The following is a 27,398-nucleotide window of genomic DNA, read 5'->3' on the forward strand; positions in this document are numbered from 1 at the left end:
AAACTTGCATAAATTTCCAGTACTTCAATTAAATTCACTTACAAAATATTCACGCTGTGAATGCAGTTATACTATAGCGAAATGATGGCTCCAAAGTATCCAGTCTTATGATGGCTCCAAAGTATCCAGTCTTTTTAGTCTGATATACAAAGTATCCACACTGAAAATGTAGTAGCTGCTGTGTGACTGTGATGAACTGTGATAACAGCTTAACCAGTCTAACAGATCAAATAAGAGCTTCTAGCTTTAATGGCAGTTAAAATCCTTTTATTGTAGAAAAAGTTAAAATCTTCATGTCAAGTTAAAATCTTGATGTAGAATAAAACAGTCCCTCTGTATTCCAAACGATAAGCGCTTTCGGTATCCTTTTCAGATCATAGAGATTGGGACTAGAAGTTCCTTTTTATAGTGCTTACTTCCTTTACTGTTGGGACAATCATTCAATCCTCACACTGTCAATCAGCTGTTTAAACACACCAATCCTCTTTCCTCTCAGCTGGGGGTGTTCCATTTCCTGTACCTTTTGCTTTTGAGGGGTGTGACCAATCATGAATTATTAAGCCAGACACACCTCCATGTGCTAATAGTTGGTCTTCTAGCTTTTAGTATAGGTTTCAGTGGAATGATGTTATTCAAGCCTAGCTCAATATCAGCACGATAGTTCACAAGCCACTTACTCTCCCTGAATTCAGTAATATTTTCAATGTCACCTTTCCTTATTCCACTATATACATTCTCTATCACCTTATAAGTGAAAGAATGACCGACATTTCTTTCAGCATGCGTTGCTAAAGCATTATGTGGATCTTTATTAGTAATGTCTCTGATGTCTCAAAATGTGATTTTTAAACATCTGATTAGTTTTTCCTACATAGAATGCAGGGCATAGTTTACAGGTAGCCATGTACACCACATTAGTGGTTACACAAGTGGCTTTGACATTAAAGGTGTATTTCTTCTTTGTCCTTGGATGTTCAAATTCGTTATTACAGTCAATCAGTGGGCATGCTATGCAGTGGCCACACTTGAACGTGCCTTTATGTCCAACGATTTTATGTTTGCTAAACCCATCCTTTGTGCAAAGTAACCTCTTCAAATTTTTCTTATTCTTGTAGCCAAAGCATGGTGTTTCACCTACAATGTCTTTTAGCTTGACATCCTGGGTGAGGACTGGCCAAAACTGCCTTATTAATTTTAACTTGTGTGGTGTCTGTGCTGTAGGTTAACATCACTCTGGTGGTTCTGTCTTGTTTTTCTTTGAGATAACCTCTTGAACATTCACATCTTTTTCATTATATCCTCTATTTCTTAGGTTTTGTTGTAGAAACAAAATTTCCTTTTCTCTTGTCTCATTTTTGCTACATTTTTTATGTATTCTTTGGGTTTCATTTCGCATATTTTTAGTGACATGTTTAGGATGCATGCTGCTTTTCAACAAATAATGATTTCTCCATGTATTTTTTCGATGTAATTCGGTTTCCAACATGTTTTCATTAAGAATAACATTCACATCCAAAAATGCAACTTGATTATGAGTGTGTTCTGCTGTAAAGCTTAAAAAAGAGGTAGTCCTATTTAGATATTGATGGAATGATTCAAATTGTGGTACAGTTCCTTCCCATAAAATAAAAAGATCATCCACAAATAGACCATAAAATTTGATGCAGCCATACCATGGATTATATGAATTCAATACATGCTCCAGCTCCCAATCTACAAGCACAAGACTTGAGTAGCTGTTCACACAGGGAGTGCCCCATGGCTACCCCCCATTTTTGCCAATAGATTGATGTACCATACACAAAATAATTATTTTCCAGTATTAAATCTAATAATGCACAAATCCTAATGGTTTCATTAACAGTTTTGTTGTGGCTTAAGATCTTTCTTACAGCTTCTACGCCTGCTTCGTTGGGAATGGAAGTGAATAAACTATTCACATCCAGGGTGGTCACAAGTAGGTGGTCATAATCCGTGATGTTATTCATGGTTTGATTTATCTTTCTTAAGTCATCAGTATCCTGCAGAACTGTATTAAAAGATTTTAAAATAGAAGATACTGAAAGCACTTATCGTTTGGAATACAGAGAGACTGTTTTATTCTACATCAATATTTTAACTTGACATGAAGATTTTAACTTTTTCTACAATAAAAGGATTTTAACTGCCATTAAAGCTAGAAGCTCTTATTTGATCCGTTAAGACTGGTTAAGCTATTACCACAGTTCATCACAGTCACACAGAAGCTACTACATCTTCAGTGTGGATACTTTGTATATCAGACTAAAAAGACTGGATACTTTGGAGCCATAATAAGACTGGATACTTTGGAGCCATCATTTTGCTATAGTATTAACTGCATTCACAGTGTGAATATCTTGTAAGTGAATTTAACTGAAGTACTGGAAATTTATGCAAGTTTTTTGCTATATATGTTGCACCTTTAACAGTTTTATATCATTTAACCACATTACCTATTCTCCAAGAGAACTTTACTTCATTGAGAGGGTGGCCTAATGGTTAAGGTGTTTGCCTTACAAACACAAGGTGCAGGGTTTGAGTCTTACAAGGGATAATTGGCTAGTCTTCCAACGGCAGTTAGCTTAGTACTAATCTATGAACCATTGTTGTACAGTGCTTCATTTTGAATATTGTTTTTACTTGTTACTGATAGCGTTAGGAGGTACACTTTCTTTATTATTTCTAACTACTAAGGCAGTCCTCATATTCATCTCTGTCTGTCCCGATATGTGCATTTAGGTCTCCTATTATCAAGACCAACTCGTGTTGCCCTGCTTTATCTAGCAGGTCTTGCAAATGCTGCCTGAATGCACTCTTTTCCTTGCTATCAGAACCCTGCTGTAGGGCACAGGCTGATATTATGAATAGTCCCCTGTTCTCACACTTGAATCAGACTCCCATGATTCTATTACTAACTCTGATGGCATACCTCCTTCCTCACCACAGTTCCCACACCATTTCTAATCTGTCCTGTTTTGAGTAGTTAGACTCTGGATCCTAAGCCAAGCGACTCTGCTGCACTGCCCTTCCATCTTGTCTCCTGGATACAGAGGATATCCATCCTCCTCTTTAGCATCATGTCATCCACTTTTATATCAGTCCTGATAGTGAACCTACACTGAGTGTAGCAATTCTTAGTTCATATTTGAGAGGTTGACTTGTTTTTACATCCAGCTTTCACTCGACACAGCCATCCCAGGTACCCCAAGCTGGGCAAATGGACACCAGCCAGCCATTAACTTATTGACCCACAGCTGCTGGGAGTTATGGCACACACTGGCCAGTAAGTGCAGATAGATACTTCCCACAGTTAGCATGGGTCCCTTGCATAGGTCGGAGTAGGCAGGGTCCTCAACCCACTTAACAGTAATCACCCATGCTAATTTTTTTTTTCATTAGTCAACATGACCAAATCATCTACAGTCAAATTTTTACACCATCAAATGATTAGTCCTGACGCAGTGTGCAGTCTGCGATACATGTTTTCTTATCTGCAGAACACTGCACACCACAGCTGATGCCCAAAGTAGCTGGTCTATATGACTCTTCCCGCAATAGGTACCATCTAAAGTTTATGTTGCTGCCCAAATCTCCATTCCTGAGCGAGTTTGAGAGGGGGAACACTCAACATGCTTTTGGTGAGTAGGAGGAAACCCACAGATACACAGGTGGGACATGCAGACTCCATAAAGGCACTGGCTGGAGGGCAGGACAGAACCATGTACGTTGTGAATGAAAGAAGACCACCTTAACCATTATCCCAACATTAAGCAGACATAATAAAGGATTTGAAAGCATTTTTTACCTCTGCATCAGTACGGTTAATAGTTAACTTTCTCATGTTCTCAAAAGGAACCAGTAAAAATTATATACATGAACCTGACCATTTAAAGATCTGAAACCTAAGATACAAGAATAAACTTAATTCCCAAATCTGTCAAAAGTCTTCCTATCCTTGTAAGTGGGAATAGGGTTTGTCTAAACAAAATGCTAGCAGATGATCTCTTAGATGAGTAAATTACTCCAGGATCTGATTTGGGGGAAGAGAGCAAGAATATAAATATCTGAGGTACTTAATATGACCTGTCAGGGGTTATAGTCGGTCTGGCAGTTGGTGCACAGTGTTAAGAGAGTGTGAACTTTAGCTCCTGTGGTATAGGTTTGATTCCCACAGCCTTTTTTCCGTACTGTGTGACCTTAGGAAATCACTTAACCAAGCACTGCTGCTGGAACGGCCCTGAAAAGAGACCATGTATTCAGTGGGTCTACCTGGTTAATAGACGAATGTCAATATGGTTGCAGGTTGGCATAATGGTTAAGGTGTCTACTTCAAAAACACAAAGTACATGGTTTGACTCTCACTTTTGGTCACTGTCTAGATGTTGGCTAGGTGCGGAATAGTTTGTAGACTTGACTGCCTAGTATTCACTTATGAACCTATTAAGTGCACAGTGCACTTAATAGGTTCATAGGCACCAAATTATTTTTCTCTAAATGCACATTTTATCAGGCAGTTTACTAGGACTAGCTCTGTGGATGTCTGCCTTTCCAATACAAAACCAAGATTTTTTTTTTTTTTTAATTCCAGTCATATAACTTTCAGTAAAGCTGCACTGCTGTTACCATTCCTTTCTTACCTTCATACTTGTTTAAAATGGCAGTGCAGTGCTCCACGACCTCATAGTACTCCTCCAGAAGCAGCTTGCACTGACAGTAGTTCAACAGCAAAGGCGTGATCATCAAATCCAGCTCAATCCACTCCTCAGAACCTGGCCGTTCCTGTATGGGTGATATGGATAACAGCAAACAGTGAGAGAAGGAGGAGTACAAATGAAGAGTTACCTACTTAACAGTAATCAAAATCTACAGTGGATATAAAAAGCATACACACCCCTGTTAAAATGCCAGGTTTTTGTGATATAAAAAAGAAATGAGACCACAATAAATAATTTCAAAACTTTTCCCACCTTTAATGTGACCTATAAACTGTACAATTCAATTGAAAAACAAACAAATCTGTTAGGGTGAAAAAATATAAAAAATAAAAAGAGTACAATACGCTGGTTGTACAAGTATGCACACCCTTAAACTAACACTTTGTTGTGTGTGCATACCCTTAAACTAATGCTCGATTGAAGCACCTTTTGATTTAATTACAGCATTCGGTCTTCTTGGGTAGGAGTCTATCAGCACATCTTGACTTGGCAATATTTGCCCACTCTTCCTTGCAAAAGCGCTCCAAATCTGTCAGATTGCGAGGGCATCTCTTGTGCACAGCCCTCTTCAGGTCACCCCACAGATTTTCTATTGGATTTAGGTCTGGGCTCTAACTGGGCTATTCCAAAACTTTAATTTTCTTCTGGTGAAGCCATTCTTTTGTTGATTTGGATGTGTGCTTGGGGTCATTGCAGTGTTGAAAGGTGAAATTCCTCTTCATCTTCAGCTTTCTAGCAGATGCCTGAAGGTTTGGGCCAAAAGTGATTGGTATTTGGAACTGTTCATAATTCCCTCCACCTTGACTAAAGCCCCCAGTTCCAGCTGAAGAAAAGCAACCCCAAAACACGATACTGCCTGCACCACCATGCTTCACCGTGGGGATGGTGTTCTTTTGGTGATGTGAAGTGTTGCTTTTGTGCCAAATATACCTTTTGGAATTGTGGTCAAAAAGTTCAGCCTTGCTCTCATCAGACCATAACACATTTTTCCACAAGTTTTTGGGAGACTTGTTGTATTGTTTTGCAAAATTTAGCTGGGCCTGGATGTTTTTCACTGTAAGAAAAAGGCTTCCATCTTGCAACCCTACCCCAGAGTCTAGACGTATGGAGAATATGGGAGATTGTTGTCGCATGTAGTACACAACCAGTACTTGCCAGAAATTCCTGCAGCTCCTTCAGTGTTGCTGTAGGTCTCTTGGCAGCCTCCCTGACCAGTTTTCATCTGGTCTTTAAAACAATTTTGGAGGGACAGCCAGTTCTTTGCAACATCAGTTTTGTCCCGTATTTTCTCCACTTTCTAATGACTGTCTACACTGTGTTCCATGGTATATCCAATGCTGTGGAAATGTTTTTGTACCCTTCTCCTGATACCTTTCAACAATGAGATCCCTTTGATGCTTTGTAAGCTCTCTGGCAAACCATGACTTTTGTTGAAGCAGGCAACTGAGTACTTGTCAGGAAAATCCTACTAGGGCAGCTGAACTTTATTTGGGGTTAATCAGTCTCTAACTGATTGCAGGTATGTACCCAAGAAGACTGAATGTTGTAATTAAATCAAAAGGTGCTTCATTAATCAAAGTATTAGTTTAAGGGTGTGCACACTTATGCAACCAGCATATTGTACTTTTTAAATTTTTTATATTTTCTCCCCTAACAGATTTCTTTCTTTTTCAATTGAACTGTACAGGTTATAGGTCACATTAAAGGTGGGAAAAGTTTTGAAATTATTTATTGTGGTCTCATTTTTTATATTTCAAAAACCTAGCATTTTAACAGGGGTGTGTACACTTTTTATATCCACTGTAAGTCTCATACTGATACCATTTCTCCCCCATCCATCTTTCCCTACTATCCAAGTAATTAGTGGGTGTCATACCAGTTAAACGCACACATATTCACAACCCATTAGTTATATTACTGACCTATTTAACTACAAAAAAAGCTACAAAATCAGTCTGTTGGTACGTCAGTGCTTCCCAGAATATTTCTGGTGATCTGGATCTAAAAGTAAATCAGAGCACAATGACATCACAAAGGCTACAATCATCCTGAAAGGGTACACAAAGTAGTACATGGCCACCACTCACTTCTATCAATTCCTGAAGAGAGTCAGAACTACCCTAGCTGTCGTGGTCATCCCCATGTGAAAGTGGACATTGCTAATCATCAGTATGCATATGCAGGCCACTCTGGTATTGCAACAAATCCCACGTCCTTGTGAAGGAGAGGAAACGTGCCACGTTACTTGCCTGATATCATCACTTACATACGATTGCTGCCATTCCTCACAGCAAAATGCTATCATTTAAGACAAAAAAAAAAAAAACTCTGCTTGTGCCCAGTCCGGTGGGCATTCCAGTGTACAACTCAGATTTGGGTAAGCCCTGATGTAGTATGCAAGAACACTAGATGAAAATCTGCGGATGTAGACTGGTCATACAAGAAAAAAGATTTTGTGAAAAATATTAATGACTAGCAGAACAAGGAAAGTATTCTTTATCTGCTATTGTACTACAGTAATGCATACCAATGTAATACATTTTGAATAGTAGCTATCCTTACTGTCTCTTACTTGTACTACAGGACACATTTGTCATAGGGTTCTCTGTCACCACAGTGAGAGCCAAAACTTCCAAGTCCTACAACAGCAAAAAAAAAAAAAAAAATTTAATGGCAAGCTTAAAAACAGGGAATTAGAAAATGTGGTTTTATAGTTTTAAAACCATTTTTACAGGGTACCTGCCAAATGTACTTTCCTCACGTTAGGTCCGCTAGACCCCTTCACCTCTGCTAACTAGGAGAAATATTCAAAATTATACAATGACTGCTCATTGCTGTTTAAAAATAAGCATGCTGACTGGACAGCCCAGCCAACATGCCTGCTGTAAATAGAGCATACTCCAATAGAAAAAAGTCAGGTCGCTAAAGTACCATTGAGTGGCCAAACTTTATACTTACCCCTCCCTCCTCCTGAACCACCGCTCAGTAAATATCATCAAATATAACTATCACAAGGGAACAGGTCTTCAATGTTCTCTCTAAGGCCAAGAACACTGTATCAACAGGCTCAGACAAAATCCAAGGATGCCTTCTAAATAGCATGAAACATGACCTATCAGACCCTCTGGAATTGCTATTTAACCGTAGCCTCTAATCAGGCTTCATGCCTCACAAATGGAAAATGGCAACAATCATCACTGTGCACAAAGGTCGGCCATCTACAGACCATGGAAACGTCAGACCCATAAGTCATCATGGAAATGATCAATGACAAAAAAATCTCTGGATACCAGATCCAACCAAATTTGGTTTAGTCAAGGGCAAGTCATACCTACTCAACTTGGTGGAATTCTTTGAGAAGATCCCCAAAGCAATGGATGATGGCAAAATGGTATACACTGCCAACCTTGACCTGGCCAAGGCATCTGGCACAATACAACACTCGGGCATTCTTGACAAACTCAAGAGGTTAGGTATAGACCCTTATCTCACCCAGTGAATAGCCAGCTGGCTCACAGACAGAACCCATGACATTAGAATTGGGAAGTCCATCTTTACAAAGAGGCCAGTCACAAGTGGAGTCCCTCATGGGTTGGCCCTGGGACTGTTCCTTTTTATCATTTAATTCTCTGAAGTCAAGGCTAATGACAAGGGCCTCTGGCTGACAATCTGCAGATTATTCCAAATTACGAGCAGTCACAGAATCCCTCACTGACACAAATGTTCTCCAGGAAGGGCAAACACAAACAAATAACTGGTGTTATGAGCTAAATCTTAGTTGCTTGGTAACTATTTTTTTGACAACATACCCCTAAGAGTTGACCCGGTAGTTAGGGACACACAAGGACGAAATCTAGACTTTGACAATCACTTGTCTATACAAATGAGGAAATCATTCTATGTTGTGCAACTTACACACAAAGGTATGGCATCTAGGTCCAAGGAGGTCATTGCTCCACTATACCCAACATTCATCAGACCTATCATGGAGTATAATGCCCCCTTTGGTACATACCCAAATAAACACATCCAACAATTGGAATAACCATTGAGATTCCTTACTTAAAGAATACAGGGCATAAGTAACATGTCCTATGCAGATTACCTCAAGGCCCTATTCCTGTATTCTGTCTCCTACAGGCTGTTGAAGAGATATATATGCCTGGCATACAAGGCATTGTCAGACCTCACCCTGATGGACCTCCTGCATATCTGCAAAATAAGCAGCAGAAAAATTACCCATTTGAAAGATTCAAACCTTACCTGTAATATAAACAGGACTCGCTGGAGAGACAGGTATGTATCCCAGAGACTACCCCTTCTCTGGAGCAGACTCCCATTCATGTGAAGGAGAGTTCCTCCCTAACCCAATTCAAGTGTAACTTGGACAACTGGATGGGGAACAGGTAATTCATCCCTGGTCTGGCACCTATGTCTATAATGGACACAGGCAGCCTGTAAATTGTTCATTTCCCAGGCTCCTGTGTTTTTAAAATGTTTCATCTTGCAAGCCCCCTGCTTACACTTATCAGGGTACTACAATATGTCAGAGATTTGGGATCATGGCTAGGCTTAAAAAGGCCCTTGTGGCAGTTAGCGTAGTGCACACCTATGAACCTATATGCTGGAGGACAGCAAAATACAAGAAAAATCAGGCATGTTTTGCAAAACTACAGAAACAGAAACATATCTGATTTTCCTTGTACTTCTCCTCTGTACCTCAAAATCTTGACTTTTTAACATAAAAAAGCAACAGAGATTCACTTTAATCCGCTGCTTCTCCTACACAGGACTGATCTACTGTGCAAGCGTGGGAACCCATGTCCCATATGTATGCATAGTACACCAGATCATAGAAGACAATGTGGAAGAAGAAGAATGAACTGCAGTTATAGAGAGACAATTGTTTAGAAAGTAATTTCCTGCTTAAATAATGTCATTGTATAAAAACAATAATCCACTCCTATTTGTGGGTATATCAGGATTTACCCATGGTTGGCTCTGTTTAATCACTCTGGCTTCACTCTCATGATTAAACCATACCAACCATGGGTAAATCATGATATAACCACACACAGTCGTGGATTATTCTTAAGTACTGCATTCTCAGACAAACCACATCTTTCCCCAGATTTCCTACAACAGTTTCATAAATCTAAGGGTCGCAATTATGATCTCCGGAATTACAATGGGGAGTCTTGCCATTATCCCTCTCTTCTTAAAAAAATACAACTTTAGGGGTTCATACCAACTTCTCCCCTTGGGTCTTCAAAATTCTGCACTGACAATAATGAATGCATGGCAGACAAGTGCTCAAGTGCCAATATGCAGACAGACACACATCGAGTAAACACTCTCATTGATTGAATGTACAAAATAGTTCAGTGCACATTCCTCCAGACAGTTAGTGGGCAGGGCCACATATTATGAGCCATTGTTTACCATTTTAGTGTCCTCAGCAAGTGTACTTAACTCAAGACCAATCTTGGGAGTTGGTTATATTAGTCTGAGGGAGGGGGGCTTGCTCCAAGTATGAAATGCACTTCTGTTTTGTGTTTAAATTGTCATCATGTAAGTAGTGAAGATCTGTGTTGTATGCTTCTGTGCAACAATCTTGTCTTTAGTGTGCACACTTGTTTGACTATGTAAATGTGCAGCTGGTGTGTGTGTGTGTGTGTGTGTGTGTGTGTGTGTGTGTGTGTGTGTGTGTGTGTGTGTGTGCGCGCGCTCACTAGGTGTCTGTGTTTTGTTTGGTTTGTTTTTTGTCTGTGCAGGACATATAGGAAACAGTGGATAAGTGTGTACGACTGCAGAGCGTGCGCATGTGTGTTTGGTATTAATAGCTGTGGAGTGCAATGTGCTCTACCTGTTCATATCTGTGTTTGTGTTAGGCAAGTGAAGAGGGTGTACAGTTGTGCTGTATTTTATATGCTGCTGAGGCAGGTGTGGGATGGTAGAGTGAGTGAATGCTTTCAATAGATTAACATTTACCAATCTGCTCTTTAGCAAATTACTTTACAGTGAAGAAATCACACTGCAAGTCAACTCCACAAAGCTCCAAAACAAGAACTATCATGGGTCTTGCAGGGGACCAAGTACTACCTTCCCTATGCATGGTCTTAAGGATGACAAGACTCATGAAATTGTGTTTTGCAGTTTTTTATTCCTGTGAATAGTGATCATAAAAAGAGGATTGCTGAAACTCTGCATGTGGAGGTGTACATGGGTGTGTCTGACTGTTCCAGTCATAAGCTCTGAGATCCAGGATTTTGTTGTCAACGGACTGGACATCTGCAATATGTTTGCAAGTTTGATCAATTACATTTGGTGATATAGTGTTCAAACAGTTTGACCTTTAAAACTAGAACTAGATCCCAATGAACAGCTCAACAGTCATGGACTCTCAACTTTCTGGCAAAAAGTCGATGTTGCCACAATGTCATTTTGAAAAACTATACTCCAAGCAGCAAATAACACAACACATGCAATAATACAGCTTTGCCACATAATCTCTGACAAGGCATTGGATGTGACCTCACATTATCAGACAATGGAAATTACTACAACTGAAGATCCATCTTTAAATGAGACAGATCACATAAGCAAGGGCATCATTTGAATAGAACATCAATGATCCTTTATGTAACTTTACTCTTACATTTTGTTCTCACAAAGCTGGTCAACATACAAATTACTTTTAAGTCAGCAGGGTTAGCTTCTTGTCTTCTTCACTTGACTTTCTTCTATAATTGTTAAAACTAAAAATAATGTTTACGTTCATTTCTCAGAAATCTCAGTAATGTAACTAACTTTGCTGCAAGCATGAAGCATGTAAAGAAGCCAGGCAATTTAAAAATAGGTTCTTAAGTTTTTACTAAGCTTATGGCAAAGACGATTACTTAGAAGCTCAATCATAGCATTCAATAATGGTGGAAGACCAATAGTGTCCACATTAATTATATTATCCCTGCATATCCCAGGTATAAATTTGAACTCGATCCTCCAGATTTGGTTTTAAAGGTTTCCAGGAAATTACTCTGCTTGATATGTAAAGGCAGCCTACTGCAGAAATGAGGGATACAATAGGTTTGGTTCCTGTTACATCAGTTGGTATTGTTAATGTGGTGGTTAGGACTCAAGAGTGGGTGTCTACTTTACCACTTGATCTATTTTAGGTGAAAGAGTTCAAAGAGTATGGGGTCACTCACAGTATAGAATGCTAAATACTGATCACCCCTCTACAGCCTATAGAAAGTTGAGGAGAAAGATAAGGTTTTTAGTCTATCAAATGATAAAAAAGCCAGATATCTTTTTGGTGAAGTCCCCAAGTCTGCGTAGGATGCTATGAGGTACACACCAAGAGAGGCTTTATATTAAATGATGGGCCAATAAAGGAGGAATAAAATGGGACTGAAAATCTCTGGACCTTCAAGAGATACTACAAAAAAAAAGTTATGACTTACCATAACGTTCCATCTGTGCTGTAGACCTTTATTCATTCATTACTGTTAGGACTTCGGTTCCATCCTCGGAACAGACACGGCCGGTACCAAGCTCATGCCCGCCAAAAACTCTCAGCTAAGACCTACCCACAATGCCCCTCTAATAGTCTCTTCAGATCGCGTGTACCTGCCATTATAGTACAGAAGTATTAGTGGTAGCAGGAGGCTCTGTCTGAGCAGATACCTTAACTAATAAGGAAATCCTAAAGTCCACCAGGAGTCCAGGCAGGGGGAAGGTGGGTGAGAAGTAATGAAAGAATAAAGATCTACAACACAGATGGAACGTTATGGTAAGACATAACTTCTTTATCTGATGTTGTAAATCTTGGTTCATTCCTTACTGTCAGGACCAAGTCCCCAGCTACTTGAGTCCTGGGTGGCCCTAAGGAAGAACATTCCTGAGCACCATAGAACCAAAAGATGCTTGTCCCCTGGAGGCCAAATCCAATTTGTAGTGAGTGATAAAGGTATGAGGTCTTGCCCAAGTGACTGCTGCACAGATATCATCCATAGAGGCTCTGGAATGAAAAGCCACTGAAGTAGCCATCGACTAGTACAGTCACAGTGAGCCTTTATGTTGGAAGGTATGGACACTGTTTTGGTGGTAGACAGGGGCGGCTCGTGTTATTGGGCTGCACGACTGCAACCCCCCCCCCCGTTGCAGAGAATAAAATAAAAGTAAAAAGTAAAATGTGCGTGTGTGTGTATGTGTGTATAAAATGCCCCAGTTAAATATACCTGGTGGCTAGAGAGAACTCATGAAATATACCTGGTGGCTAGACTCAAACCCTGTACCTTGGGAGCAGGTAAGCAAGACCTTGAATTCCCTACCCACCACCACTTGTGAAATTTCTGCCTCACATTTTTGTTCTTGTGAAATTTGTGGTTTTCTGGATTTTTAATTCACTAAATAATGACAGGTAGTTGAATTTCGGACTTCATATTCCTCAGAAAGTACATGGTAACACAAAACCTTTTATTCTAGCAATTTTCTGTTTATAAGATCAATATTTGAAATGTGTCCCTATTTTTGGGGCTGTATTCCCCCATTATTGACTTTGTCCAGGTTTTTGTGCCAAGAGGTTGAGAGCTATGGTAAGAACTGAATTCAATGAATATGTTTGGGAGCTGTATTCTCCCATTATTGGCTTTGTCTAGGTGTTTTGTGCTAAGAGGTTGAGAGCTATGGTGAAAACTGAATTCACTAAACGATAGCCATTTAAGTTTCAGTCTACCTCTCGTTCACGAAACAGCTGATTTGGCATAGTGTTATGTTGTTCTGACTGTAGTGCACAGGGTCCAGGGTTCAAGACTTGGCAGTGAAATGCATGGTGGTAACACAGCATTTTATTCTAGCAACTTTCCAAGATTATACAAGCAAAGTTTAAAATGTGTCCCTAGTTTTTGGGCTTTTGCCCCCCCAAATACATTTTGGCTTTTTCCAGATTTCTTGTGCTTCAAAGTTGAGAGATACAAACGGCTGTGTGAGGAGAGGATTTTACAAGGAGCCAAGAGCTTGAAGAGAAGTTTAATGCTGCTTATGCTGAGTCTGCTTGTATTGTTAATAGCACAATAGGTAGTGTGTACATGCTTTTGATGCAGAAGGCTGTGTGTTCTACTCTCACAGTATATAGATGCATTGCTGATACCGTACTGTGTTGTACTTTTAAAGGGGGTGGATGCTGCAGTTCTGAGAATGTCCTCTTTGGCAGAGATACCTAGTATCTATGAACCTGTTATCAGTTTGACATCCATTCCCTATTGCAATATTACTAGCTTATTTTTTAATATAACATAGGCAATTTATTCCTCAATGGCAACAGGCATTTTATTTATAGATGAAACAATGAAATATAAAGTTCTTTGGCTAGCAGCAACCTCTTCATTAGCTATAGATCTCTATACTGTGGAATTATTTAGAATACTTTTACTTCTGCACAATGATTGTGCATATAGACTTTTTTTATGGAAATGTTCAGAACTGGGCAGCTTTGTCATTATTGGTGCATGCATTTTGTTTCATTGTTTACTGGAAAAATGTTAAACACAATAAATTTAAAATGCCCTCTAACAGCTGTATTGTATTATACAAGGAATATAATTTAATACAATCAAGAAGGTGTATCAAAGAACACATGTATGTGTCCTGTGCAAGGGGCCTATGACTTGAAAACAGCCCAAAGTTAATCTTTATCTGCCACTGGCCAAATGTATTTTCTTTGAATGTGGGTTTCAGTGCTGTTTCAATGAATGTTGAGTTTCAAGGGCAGAGAAGTTTTAATGTGAACTCTGTTTTCATTGTGAGACTGCATTGCTTTGTTCAGCAGATGTCTATTAGTGTTTGTGCTGTAAAATATAAAATAAAACTTTTAAATGAAATCCAAATCATCGTAGAAATAAAGTGGTGTGCACATAACAGTGTTTATGGTAAATGCTGAAAAATAGCCAAGTAATGGGACATTGGAATAGCTGCAGGGGGGAGGCCCCATTCGACCATGATTCTGTGAGGGGGGGGGGCGGCAAACTCAGACAGCCCCGGTTGAACTGTACCTCTTAACTATCCAGATTTTTGCTGAATGAATAGATGTTTGCTTATTTTTGGTTTGTTCCTCATAAAATTTGTGGTTTTCTGGCAAATCATTTAGGAATGAAGTCATTAAATAATGACAGACATTGAGTTTCAGACTTCATACTCTTCAGAAAAATGCATGCTAAAGCAAGACCTGTTGTTCTGTCAACTTACTAAGTTTATACAGGAGCAATTTTTAGTACTGTTTGTACGTTCCCCCAATATGTTTGGCCTTGTCCAGTTTTCCTGCGTCAAGAGGATGAAAGGTACACTTAAATCACTTTATAGAATTAGGTATATCCAAACCTCTCAACTGTCCCTGATTTTGGCTCAAAGTGTTGCTCTCCCCCTAATAATCCCTCTGCACAATGGCAAATTTGGAAGAAAATGTGGAGAGTTTACAGTTAATAAATAATTGTAATGTTCAGAAGTATAGGTTGCTTTTAATTTCAGAAATGCATGTAGATTCTCTTATTTTATCAGCTGCTCAAGTTAACAATACTAATATTAAAAAAGTGTCCCTTCTCTGACAGGTTCCCAGCTGTATTGTGTGGCTATTTTATAGTTTTGTATCACATTTTTTGGTCAGTTTTTCATAAAATTGTGGTTTTCTAAATAAGTGGCAAATCATTAAAGACTGAAGTTAGAAAATAATGACAGACATTTGAGTTTCAGATTTCATACCCTTCAGAAAATTCATACTACTGCAAAACCTACTATTCTATTATCTTTCTAAGTTTATAAGAGCAGTATTTAAAGATTGTCCTTAGTTTTGGGTCTTTGTCTCACTTCTGTTTATGGCTTTGTCCAGATTTCTTGCTCTGAGGCTGAGAGGTATGAAAAATGTGTCAGGGCCACCACCGTCAGCCACAGACATTTCAAGTTGTGACACACTTGTTGCACCCCACTTCCCCACGTAGTGACTCTGGATGTGTCCAAGCAAGACAAGCAGCAGTTATGCAGTGTAAGTGTGCAGAGTACCCCCCCATCCAAGGTAGACACAAGTCCTACAGTGGCTTTTCATCTGTCCTTGATTTTGCAGAATGTTCTGGTTTTCTGTCGTATTTTTATACTGTTGAGTTATGCTTCTTCTTATTCAGAAGATGCATGTCATTGCAGTGCCTGTTGCTCTGTGTTTAAGTAGCAATGCTTTAATGACCATCAAGTAAGCTTGTCTGAGACTGTAAGTTTGAAGTAAGCTTTAATAAGCATAGTGTCAAAGAATTACCAATACTGAAAGCCTTTTTGTTGTTGCCATACAGAGAATATTTGCGTAACTTGATAGGCGTATAAGCCTTAGGTATTTAAATGCATATGACAGTATTTGTAATAAAGGACAGGATTACAGTATTTTCAGAAGCTCATTACATTTGTTGGAGACTTGCAGTCATCTTTGCAGGCTTTACCCGTAAACCGAACAGAATGCCAATCTATCATGTGTGGTCCATAACCTGTGCAGTAATCCTTTAAGCATTTTATCGTGAGCTTGTTTCTTGTTTGCTGCTCATTTTTTACTTTGATCATGTTTTCCCCATGAAACAAAGCAGATAGTTGTTGTCAGGCAGCAGGTCTTTTTTGGATAAGAAACATTTTTACAAGTGGGAGTATTGGTACTTTTATAAAGCTGAATATACATTATAATTAGAACTGCAGTGCAAGGAGAAGTGGTTTGAGTGGAGTGCTACTTGTTTTTATATTTGATTACAACTGGCATTCCAGTAATATATTTAAAAAGTAATTTATTTTTTCATGCCTCGCAATCTTTTTGTTTCGATCTAGATATTTAGTAAGCTGTCATGTGGCCAATGCATTGAAATATTTTTTTTCTTCTACAATTCATCTCATCTTGATTGGACTCTCATAATGATGGTTTGGCAGTGGCACCAATGGCAGCATATTTAATTAAAGTCCCAGTTTTTGCATATTTTAGCATAGCCACACCCCTTTCTAGTTGACCACACCCCTTCCTGTTGGCCCAGCCCATTCCATGTCTCCTGCAGCCCCCCCCCTTTGATTTGAAGTCACCAGCTGCCACTAGTGGTAGATGAAAGTAATGGCATTCCTGAGCCAAGAAGATAAATTCATTTTGGAAACAGGCTTACCCATTCTGGGTCCTGCAAGGGCCACAAACAACTGATCCATTTTTCTGAAAGATTTAGTTCTGTCCAAGTAGAAATGAAGTTGCCTATGAACATCAAGGGTATGCAGAAGGTATTCCCCTCTATTTGAATGGTGGGAAAGGAAAACCGGTAGATCAATATATTGATTAATGGAAAAAACAGAAATGACCTTGGGCAAAAAGGAGAGGTCAGTACGCAAGGACACACTTTCCCTATGAAAAATCAAATAAGGTCTCTTGACACTCAAGGCCTGCAGCTCAGATACTCTTCTCGCTGAGGTAAGGGCTACCAGAAGTAGAGTTTTCCAAGACAAAAATTTGATATCACAGGAATCAGAAGGCTCGAATGGAGGACTAGTTAACAACTGAAGCACCAATGTCAAGTCCCATGGTTCTATAGGAGGCTTGACAGAATGTTAAATATGTAAAACTCCTTTCATGAAGGTTTTGCACAGACGGTGTGACATAACAGTTGAATTGTCAATTCCATTGTGAAAGTTTGCAATAGCTGCTAAATGCACTGTAACCGTCAATGCTGAAGCTCCTGTGTGCAACAGGGTAGTGAGGTATTGAAGGATCTTCTGAATAGGCATGGAAAAGGGGTCTATGTTATGTTCTTTAGCCCATCTAGAGAACCTAGTCCACGTACTGGAATAACTTTTTCTGGTGGACAGTTTGTGCGAAGCCAGAAGGATTTCGCGAACAGGGGATGAAATATCAGGTAGCCTGGTAATCATTAGAAGTGGAGAAACCAAGCTGTGAGCTTGAGGCTGTAGAGATTGGGGTGAATCAGTCCCTGAGGATGACAGCGCAGACCTTGGGATTGATCCAGGATCCATGGGCTGTGAATCAGGTGAGGCCATAGGAATGGGAGCCAGACTTGACAGGGCCAATAAGGGGCAATGAGGATCACTTTGCTTCTCAACCTTTGAGCTTTCTGTAGAAATTACGGAATGAGGGGAAATGGGGGAAAGGCGTACAGTAGACCCGGGAGCCAATTGTGTATCAGAGCATCCCTCGGTGACTCCCCCTGAGGGGGGATCAGGGCAAAATTGCTTCTCCCCTAAACAGGAAACACAGAAGTTAACAGGTCACAGCAAGACCTGCCCCAATGGCAGAAGATCCGATCCGCTATTATAGGATTGAGGGACCACTTGTTAGACATCAAAACGTCCCTGCTCAAATTGTCCGCAATAAAACTGGAACTCCCGGGAATGTGCATTGCTATGAGAAAATGGTTTGAAGCCATCACTCAATGCCAAATTCTCATGGCTTCCTGACACAGGGGGGTAAGACCTGGTTCTACCTTGTTTGTTGATGTACCAGATGACATGTTGTCCGATTGAATTGCAATGGTCCCGGAAGAAAGGCACGTGTGGAATGCTTGCAACGCTAAGAACTGCCCTTAATTCCAAGACATTTATCTGCAAATTGGCCTCCATGGGGGACCAGGTGCCTTGGACTGTCTTTCCCTGGAAATGCTCCCCCACCCTAACAGGGAAGCATCCGTGGTCACCGTGGCCCTGGGCTGAGGAAGACAAAACGGTCGACACCAAATATTTGATTCTGGTTCATCCACCACAGCATTCCTTTCTTGCAAAGATTTGTAAGGCATATCATGTAGTCGAGTGGGTGAGTTAAGATCGACCACTGTGATGAAAGGAGCCACTGTAATAGTCTCGTGTGCACGCTTGCCATGGTACTAAGATAATTGTTGCAGCCATAGAGCCCAATAGTTGTAGTACAAGGTGTGCTAGTACAAATGTCTGTGGGAGGAGGACTTGAATCTGCTTTCTTATTTTTGAAAGCCTGTAAGGAGGAAGGGAAGCTTGACAGGACGTTGTGTCGAAGATTGCTCCAATGAATTCCAGTGCTCTTGTTGACGTGTGATTTGTCCATGTTGATCGTGATACCCAGGCGAAGAGCAAGGCCTCGAGTGTAAGAGAGACTGAGAATGAAAAGATACCTTGTGGTGGCGGTAAGGAGCCAATCGTCTAGATATGGAAACGCCTGGAATCCTTGTAGTCAGAGATGAGCTACTATGACTGCCATACATTTGGGGGCTCTCAAGATACCAAAGGGCAGTACCCAGAACTGATAATGACTGGCTCCCAGCCGGAAGCGGAGAAATCTCCGTGAGCATTTGTCCATCTTTATGTGGTAATAAGAGTCCTGGAGGTCTACAGAGCACATCCAGTTGCCCTTCCCCAGAAAGGGGAGAATGGACTGAACTGTGACCATCTGAAATTTTTGTGGTTTGATGAATTTGTTTAGTAAGCTGAGATCCAGGATTGGTGTCCAGTCCCCTGTCTTTTTTGGCACTAAAAAGAACCTCGAGTAAAAGCAGAATCCTCACTGGTCTGGTGGGACTGGTTGGATGATTCTTTCTTAGCAGCTTTTCGATTTCTAAGGCTGCAGCCTCCCTCTGACTGGGTGGGACATTGGGGATTCATTTTATGCATCAGGGAGTGAGGTCGAATGGGATATGACAGCCTCTGGATATTATTCTCTGCACCCATGCATCCATTGTTATGAGCTGCCAGGCCTGTAGGTGCAGAGAAAAATGACCCCTGACTGCTTCCAGAGGAAAGCAATCGGGCCACTGTTCAGGAGCACTGGAAGGGTCGGCCAGAGAAGGAATCCCTAGCTCCCTGGTTACACGGACCCCCTATGCCCCGAAAGGAGCATCTTCCAGATGAGTTACCTCCTCTGCCCTGGGGGGATTGCTCATCATGAGTGTCACGAAAAGATCCTTGGGACTTCTTGAACCACAATTTTTCTCCCTTCTGACTCCTGGAGTAGGACCTCTGGGGGGTGGAAAAACGTAAGCCCACAGCAGACAAGGTCTTTCCGTCCTTCTCACTACATGAAAGTGTGTCTTTTACTTTGGGACCAAAAAGGGAAGATTCGTCAACAGGCACGTTGACAAAGGAAGATTTAAAGGGTTTCGGGAAGTCACACAAATGCATCCAAGCATGCCCTCTCATAACAATGCCCGATGCGGCTGCTTGAGCTGCCCCCTAGGTAGTATGAGACATCGAGCACATCGAGGCGTTCGAAATTGATTCCAAGATAGCCAAGAGGCAACAGTATCACACACCTCCATGGGCAGTACCTCCGCCAAAGAGGCAGCCATTTCAGAAATTAGGTCTCTTTGGAGGCGAGTAAAATGTGCCAGGTAATTCAGCGACTGGATGGCAAAGGCTGCTGAAGAGTAGGTCCGCTTCCCCAGTCTGTCCGTAGCCCGAGACTCCCTCTTCGAGCGATGAACAGTGGAACTATCTTCCGCCACTTCCCTCTTGGTGGCAGCCGCCACGACCATCGACTACCACCTGTTTGGACCAATTGGACTAGTCTTCCGGGGTGGACAAAATTTTATTTGGCTTCCGGGGGACAGGTTCTATGTTGTCCGGGGCCTTCCAGACATGCTGCACAATAAGTTGAATGAGCTCATCTGCAGGTGGGGTCACCCAGGAAGTAGACAGCCGAGCACAGAAAGCCTGCAAGAACACAGATTCCTCCAAAGAAGGGTTGGAGGGCTTCCATTCTCCCCTCTACTTGAAGATCTCGAGAATGTCTCCAAATGAGACGTCTTCTGGGGGAGACCATGGGGACCCTTCTCCCTCATCACAATTGGTGTCTTCAGTGATGGAATCCTCAGGGGAATCCAGATGTTTCCTCTTGCAAAGTTTCTTCAGGGGTGGCTCCCTAGTGGGCTCTTCTGAGGAGGAATCTGGAGAAAGGGTTCTTTTTAAGGGCACGTCTTGCGGCTCCCATGCTCGAGATGCCAGAGTAGGAGGGTGGGACAGCTGCAAGCTAGAGGGGGGTTCTGGTTCCGATGCCAATGGTGTCAACTGCGAGCCTGTTGAAGCAAGAACCCTCTCCATCACCTGGAAAGCAGGCCCACCCGAGGAGGGATGGGAGCCCAGAACCGAGAAGGACGACTTTGGGACCAAGGTCACACCCGGCCCCGAGAATCCCACCTCCAGGTGAGGAGCTCAGAGAGGACCGGCAGCTGCCGGGAGAGCCATGGCCGTAGATGGCGCCACAGAAAAAAATTGCTGCTCTGAGAGTGCCCCAGTTCCAAAGGAGCCGTGACGCCAAGAGTAATCGGTGCCAACAGGGAAGCCTCCACTGTCGGCGCCGAGACAGTATGTACCGGGATGGCCATTGGTACTGAAGTTTCCGAAACCCATGTGGAGGTTGGAGGAGGATAGACAGGAGAATACGCCATGAGAGCTTTCACTCCAAGAGAGAGAGAAGACTTGGTCTGGGTGGTTAATCTTCTAGCTGCCAGAAACTGGTCTACAACCCTTACTACATCCTGTTCAGAAAGACTCCTGGTGGATCTAAAGGATGCTTCCCAATGGGAGTCTGATCTCTCAAGAAAAGGACTAAATTGCTGTCCCAAAAAGGGGTCATAAGATGAAGAATACCTAGTTCTGGGAAGGTGCTTGACTTTCAGAACTGAAGCCATTTCCAGTGGAGCCATGTAAGACATCGGCACGATGGCTGGGAATGGTGCCGATACAGGTACAGTAGTCAGAGCCTGTGTCACAAACAAAGTCGGCACTGCAGGGGATGGTGGCGAGGTCGGTACAGTGAAAGGAGTGCGCGTCAAAATCAAAGGGGGCACTGAGGGAGAAGACAGGGACCCTTGTGCCGATGCTGTCTGCGCTGATGGAGAAGGAAAAGCCCGGTGTCAACTCAGTTCCAAGGAGGACAGGGATGTCAGAAACGAAAGACTCCATTTCTCCTTATGCCTTTTACGTCTTTATGCTTAGGAGGTGGTGAGACCTCTGTCCCAGAAAGAGCATCCGCGAAGGGTGATTTTAGCATACCCTTAAGAATAAGCTTGTTCCTGCTTTCAGCCAACGTACGGTTGCTGAAGCACGAACAAATGTTGCAAGAAACATTAAGGTGGTCAACGCCCAAACAGTAAACACACTGGGCATGACCGTCAGAATTGGGCAACTTACACCCACACTGTTTGAACCCAAGCTTGGCCTTATCCGCCATTGTAACACACAAGTATAACCACACAACAAACAAGAGACAGACAGTGAAAAAAAGCACTATTTTTTTTTTAAAGGATAGCGGGAAAGAGTACCAACAATGGTACCGAGATATACCAAAAGGTAAGAGGAGGGCCTACTAGGCAGGGAGAGAGGGAGCAGTACCAATGATGGTACAAAAGAACTACCAAGGTAGTGGGTAGGGCTTATTCAGGAAAAGAAGAGGTAGAGATGGAAAATAACTTTAAACGACAAAAAAAAACACTGTCTTACAAACACTAAAGAGTCGAAAAAAACACAAAAAAGCTAACACTTAGCTGAGAGAAGGCTTGGCATGTCCGACGAGGAACGTGGCAAATGAGATCTGAAAAGACTATGAGAGGGGCATTGTGGGTAGGTCTTAGCTGAGAGTTTTTGGCGGGCACGAGCTTGGTACCGGCTGTGTCGGTTCAGAGGATGGAACCTAAGTCCTAACAGAAAGGAATGAATAAAGATTTACAACATCAGATAAGTTGTACAAAGTGGAAGGATTTTTTAACCTCAACAGAAATATGCTCAAATGAGAGTTTGTTACTATAATCATGCACACCCTTTAGAGGTGCTTTTTTACAGCTACTCAAAGGAATGCCAAGGACAACATTTGAATACAGCTTAAAAGGATTTATTACTAGTGCTACATAGTAAAGCAAAGGCAATTATTTGAACTTCACAATGTACCAAATACTACAACTTGCAATGAACTGACTAGAACAGTTCCCAGCTGTAAGCTGCATACCGAAACATTATATTAAATAAATGGTACACATCTGCATATACATATGGGCCCATATATGCAGATCCTCTGCTGGGAGAATAAGCTTTTACTAGCAGATAGACTGTCTTAATATCCTGTCTTCCGCTTCAGTGTTTATATACTTTTCTTATAGTCTCTCTCTCTCCCTTTTCAGTGCCCATAGATTTTCAGACAAGGTTTTTTTTATATCAAATCTGTGGCTTGTTCAATAGTTTTCCAAAGAGGGATCTCGGGTTTCCTGTGGAACCTGTGACACTTCTCTGGATTTTTCAGCAGATTTTCCAATGGACTATGAGTCTCCTCATGATGTCTTTGAGTGATCCTTCCCTACAACATTTTTAAATGGCCTCCTCATGATGTTTTAGAACACTTCTACTCAAACTTTCTGAATGATTCATAATGACCTCTAGAATGATTTTTTCAAGCTATTTCTTGCACACATGCTTTATATAGCATTAGCCTTCTACTCATGTAATTCTTAAACTAAAAGGAAACGTTCAATGCAGGATTTTCACATTTAAAAGAACACAGATTTGGCAAATACAATATACAGCCTTTTGGCATACTATGCAGATGCAAGGTCAAATATTGATAAACAAGTCATTCATCTCCAGAAATTTCACAAGCATGCTCATACAAAAAGTTTCAGTCTAGAAGTCACTGCTACTTACTAACAATCAAACTGCATCCAGTTACATAGCTAATAATATTATATCCTATAATCATGCCATAGCCACGTGCTGTGCTGCTTTTAATAAATTAGCAGCATTGGCCAAACTGTGTAAAAATACCACACTTTTCAGATTTGTGTGCTGTCTTCTATTAAACTAGAAAAGTGTGATGTTACATCACGTCTGTATAGTTAATAGCGGTTCTATACATACAGCACAAAGACGAAAACAGCACAAATGGTATGTCCTGTAAACTGCTGCATAGTGCCATGGCTTGCACTCATACTTGTTACAAATAATACACATAATGGCAGCTTAAAGCACTTACTATTTAATCACAGAAATACTCATGATGTCATCATAATTGTCAAGAACACCAGCTTCCTGCAACTCTTACTAAAGACGGCCTGTAATGCTGTGTATAAATATTTCAACCAGTTACCATGCTGCTATTTGGTTAACTCAAAAGTTCAAGTCAGCAATTATACTTTATAAACTACTGATTTGTATTTTTAAACCAGGCCACCCTAGTTCTGAATATCATAACAGTTATCAACATAGTTATTCAAGTCCGTGATGACTTGGGCTGGGTACTTGGCATAATGGTTAAGGTGTTTGCCACAGATAAGAAGCATAGAGTTTGATTCTCATCAAGGGAAATTGGCTAGGCTTAACATGGACCACAAGGGCAGCAAGCCCAGTACTTGCTTTGCACCTATGACCGAGTTCCATTATCTATATGACATGCAGTGGAGACAGATTTAATGAAGGAAACTATAAACACATTTAACTCAAAGCACTTGTCTGGTCCAACTCTAGCTGAACAATGTGAATATCAAAAACAACCAGATTCAGAAGACATTGCCTGCCTTTTCACAAAGTTGAACTGGTGTGTATCCAGGGATAAACAGTCACCTATATTCATGGTTTATTAGTTCAGCTATAACATGTACTAGTAGTGCAAATAAAACTAATAGGCCTGTAATTTGCAGTGTCAGCAGACAGACCACCTTTATGCAATAGCAACACAACAGCTTTCTTCCACACCTCAGGGATGTAACCAACAAACAGACTCAGGTTGTAGATTTGATGGTGAGGTTTTGCTTGGTGGGACATCACACTTCTCAGCAGACATCCAGGAATACTGATGGAACCCATTAAACTGGCAACTGTAATTTCAGAAATTGTCAAAAGGACTTAGCCAATAGTGATTTGGGGAGGGGAAGGTGTGAGAAAGGGGGGTCAGAGGAGATTGTGAGTGCAGTGAGGCTGGAAAATTTGCCTAAACGAATATTAGCAATATCCTGGGGCTGGTCAAAGAAGGAAGTACTGGGGGAAGGGTGGCCAAGATGGTGAGTATTTAACAGCACTGTTTTTAGCTCTGCTTCATTTTAACATCACTAACAGGATTTTTACTAAATAAACTCAATTTTTACTAAAATTGTTACTAAATTTTTACTAAATAAACTCAAATAGAATGTTTCCAAACTTGATGGATTTTCTAGTTGAATATCTGCTGAAAGATTTACTACAAAAAATAACAACTTTGAAACTCTTAATTGCTTTTTTTCCGATCAAGAAAACTAGAAAGAAAGAATAGTTTTGTAAGAACTTGCTATAACGATAGATGCTCTTCTCTTCTCTGTTGCAGTATTCTTTATATGAGGGAGTTGTCTGCCCAGGGAACCTGACATCGACCAGTATACCAACGTCTTTTACTACTGAAAGGTGCATGGTACGTCTTGCGTAGGCAGCTATCGGACGTAGGCCATAAAAGAGACCTACGTGCGCACCATCCTCAGAACTGAAGCCCCAGGAAGAGAGACAGTCCAAGGAATAGGAAGTCAAGACATCCAAGAATCATGAGAAGTGGGGAAGGGGGGCGGGACAGAATACTGCAACAGAGAAGAGAAGGACATCTATTGTTTTGGTAAGTTCTTACACAACTATTATATGTCCTCCTATTCATCTGTTGCAGTAGTCTTTGCATGAGGAAGAGTACCAAAGCTCATGCGGAGTGGGAAGTTGAGTTAGTTGAAGAATTTTCCAGGAAACCATATAGAATGGCTCTGGCAAACCCAGCCCTAGATCTGGAGATGGATCCAGATTGTAACGTTTGGTAAAGCTGTGGACAGAGGTCCAGGTAGCTGCCTCTAGGATGAAAATGGTGTCTAGGCCCTTGAGAAAGGTACCAGAGGAGGCCACAGCCCTGGTGGAGTCGGCTTTGACCGAGCAGGGAAGGGTTTTGCCACGGTAGGCATAGCAGAAGGAAATGTTTGACATCCAGTTAGAAATGGTTTGTTTGGACAAAGACAACCCTAGAGCCCTGGGATGGAAAGAGACAAACAGTTGGTTTGATTTCCTAATAGGCTTAGTTTTGGGAAGATAAAACCTGAGTTGTCTGTCCACATCAAGTGTGTGCAAAATCTTCTCACTAATGTTTTGGGGAAAAGGGAAAATGCTGGTAAGTGGATAGCCTGGTTTAAAGATAATTTGTTAACCACTTTGGGTATAAATGTGGCGCTGGTGCAAAGGGAGACCCTGTTTTTGTGGAAAATCAGGAAGGGGGGACATGCCATCAGGGCCTGGAGCTCAGAGACCCTCCTGGCAGAGGTTAGGGCTAGCAGGAAGACAGTTTTCCAGGTGCAGTGTTTTAAAGGCACTAGAGGAGGCTGGCTTGAAGGGTGCAAGGGTCAGCTTTTCTAGCACAAAGTTAAGGTCCCAGGATGGGGCACAGGCCTCCTGGAAGGTCTAATGTGGAGGACACCTTTGAGGAACTGTTTGGCCTCAAATCTAGAAGGTAATGGGGGGAAAAAGTCAGACATGCAAAAATGGCTAACATATGTGCTTTTACAGATGAATAAGCTAAGCCAGTACTGAACAACTCACATGGGTATGAGAGATCCACAGTTAGTGGGTCCAGGTTACAAGAAAGACACTATATTGAAAACTTTTTCCATTTGGAGAGGTACAATTTCTTGTTATTGGGTTCCCGGGTCTCCTGCAGGACTTGAAGCATGGACTCTGAGAACAGGTGTCTAAAAGGTATCAGGGCTCTATCGCCGACAGAGTCAGATGTACAGTTGACAAGTGTGGGTGGATGAGGGAGCCCTTGTGCTGTGTGAGTAGGTCCACTCTGTGATGTAACTTCTGATGACTGTCCTTGGCTAGGTGCAAGAGAAGGCGGAACCAATACCGTCATGGCCAACAGGGAGTCACAAGCAAGATTTTCAGTTTGTCCTGCTGAATCTTCAGCAGGACATTTGGAATGAGTGGGAGGGGAGGGAATGCATACAGAAACCTCCCCTTCCAGGATATTGATAGGGCATCCACTTTCCATGCCAAGGGATGAGTTTCCCTGGTATGAAAATTTTGGAGGTTGTTTGCCTCCCCCATAAGCAGACAAGTCTATCTGAGAAATAGCTCACTGGTGGACTATGTACAGAAACACATCCCTGTGAAGCATCCATTCGTAGGCCTGTGTTGTGGATCTGCTCAGGATGTCTGTCACAGAGTTCTGTTTGGAGAAGATATAACCTGCCTGCAGAGAAATATTAAGTTTGAGGGCTAGTTCCCAAACCTGTACAGCTAGCCTGCACAGGAGGTATGATTTGGTCCCTCCTGCTTGTTCATGTAGCACAGAACAGTCATGTTTGTCTGTGTAGATCCTCAAGTGACCACGGTTGAGAAGGATCTGAAAAGGCTGTAGGGTTAGAATCAGAGCTTTCATTCTTTGACATTTCTGAGGGAGACTATTGCCCTTGTACAATAATGGGACCCAACACTGCCTCCAGCCTGTATCTGAAGGTCTTGAGTTGGGGCCAAGGGGTGGATGGGAAGTCCCGAATTAAGGGACATTGGTTGCATCCACAACAGGAGCTTCTTCTTCAGGCATGGTAGGAGCAGAATTTGGAATTCTAGAGGGTGAGCATGTTGTGTACAAACCGACTTCAGGAACCACTGAAACTTCCTCATGTGAAGCCTTGCCAGAGG

At 41.5% G+C, this 27,398-nt stretch overlaps 1 protein-coding gene across 1 annotated transcript in view; it reads right to left on the reverse strand.

The window, feature by feature from the left end:
• The window catches only part of LOC122811954 (aryl hydrocarbon receptor interacting protein), a 735,611-nt gene that overhangs the window by 101,523 nt on the left and 606,690 nt on the right, over positions 1–27,398 (reverse strand). The window contains exon 5 of the mRNA XM_044084150.1: positions 4,659–4,800. Within this exon, the coding sequence (XP_043940085.1) occupies positions 4,659–4,800 (142 nt within the window). The remainder of the gene's footprint in view (positions 1–4,658; positions 4,801–27,398) is intronic.

Source organism: Protopterus annectens, chromosome 9.part0 (genome assembly GCF_019279795.1).
Source record: "Protopterus annectens isolate FY-2018-M chromosome 9.part0, PAN1.0, whole genome shotgun sequence".
Taxonomy (NCBI): domain Eukaryota; kingdom Metazoa; phylum Chordata; order Ceratodontiformes; family Protopteridae; genus Protopterus; species Protopterus annectens.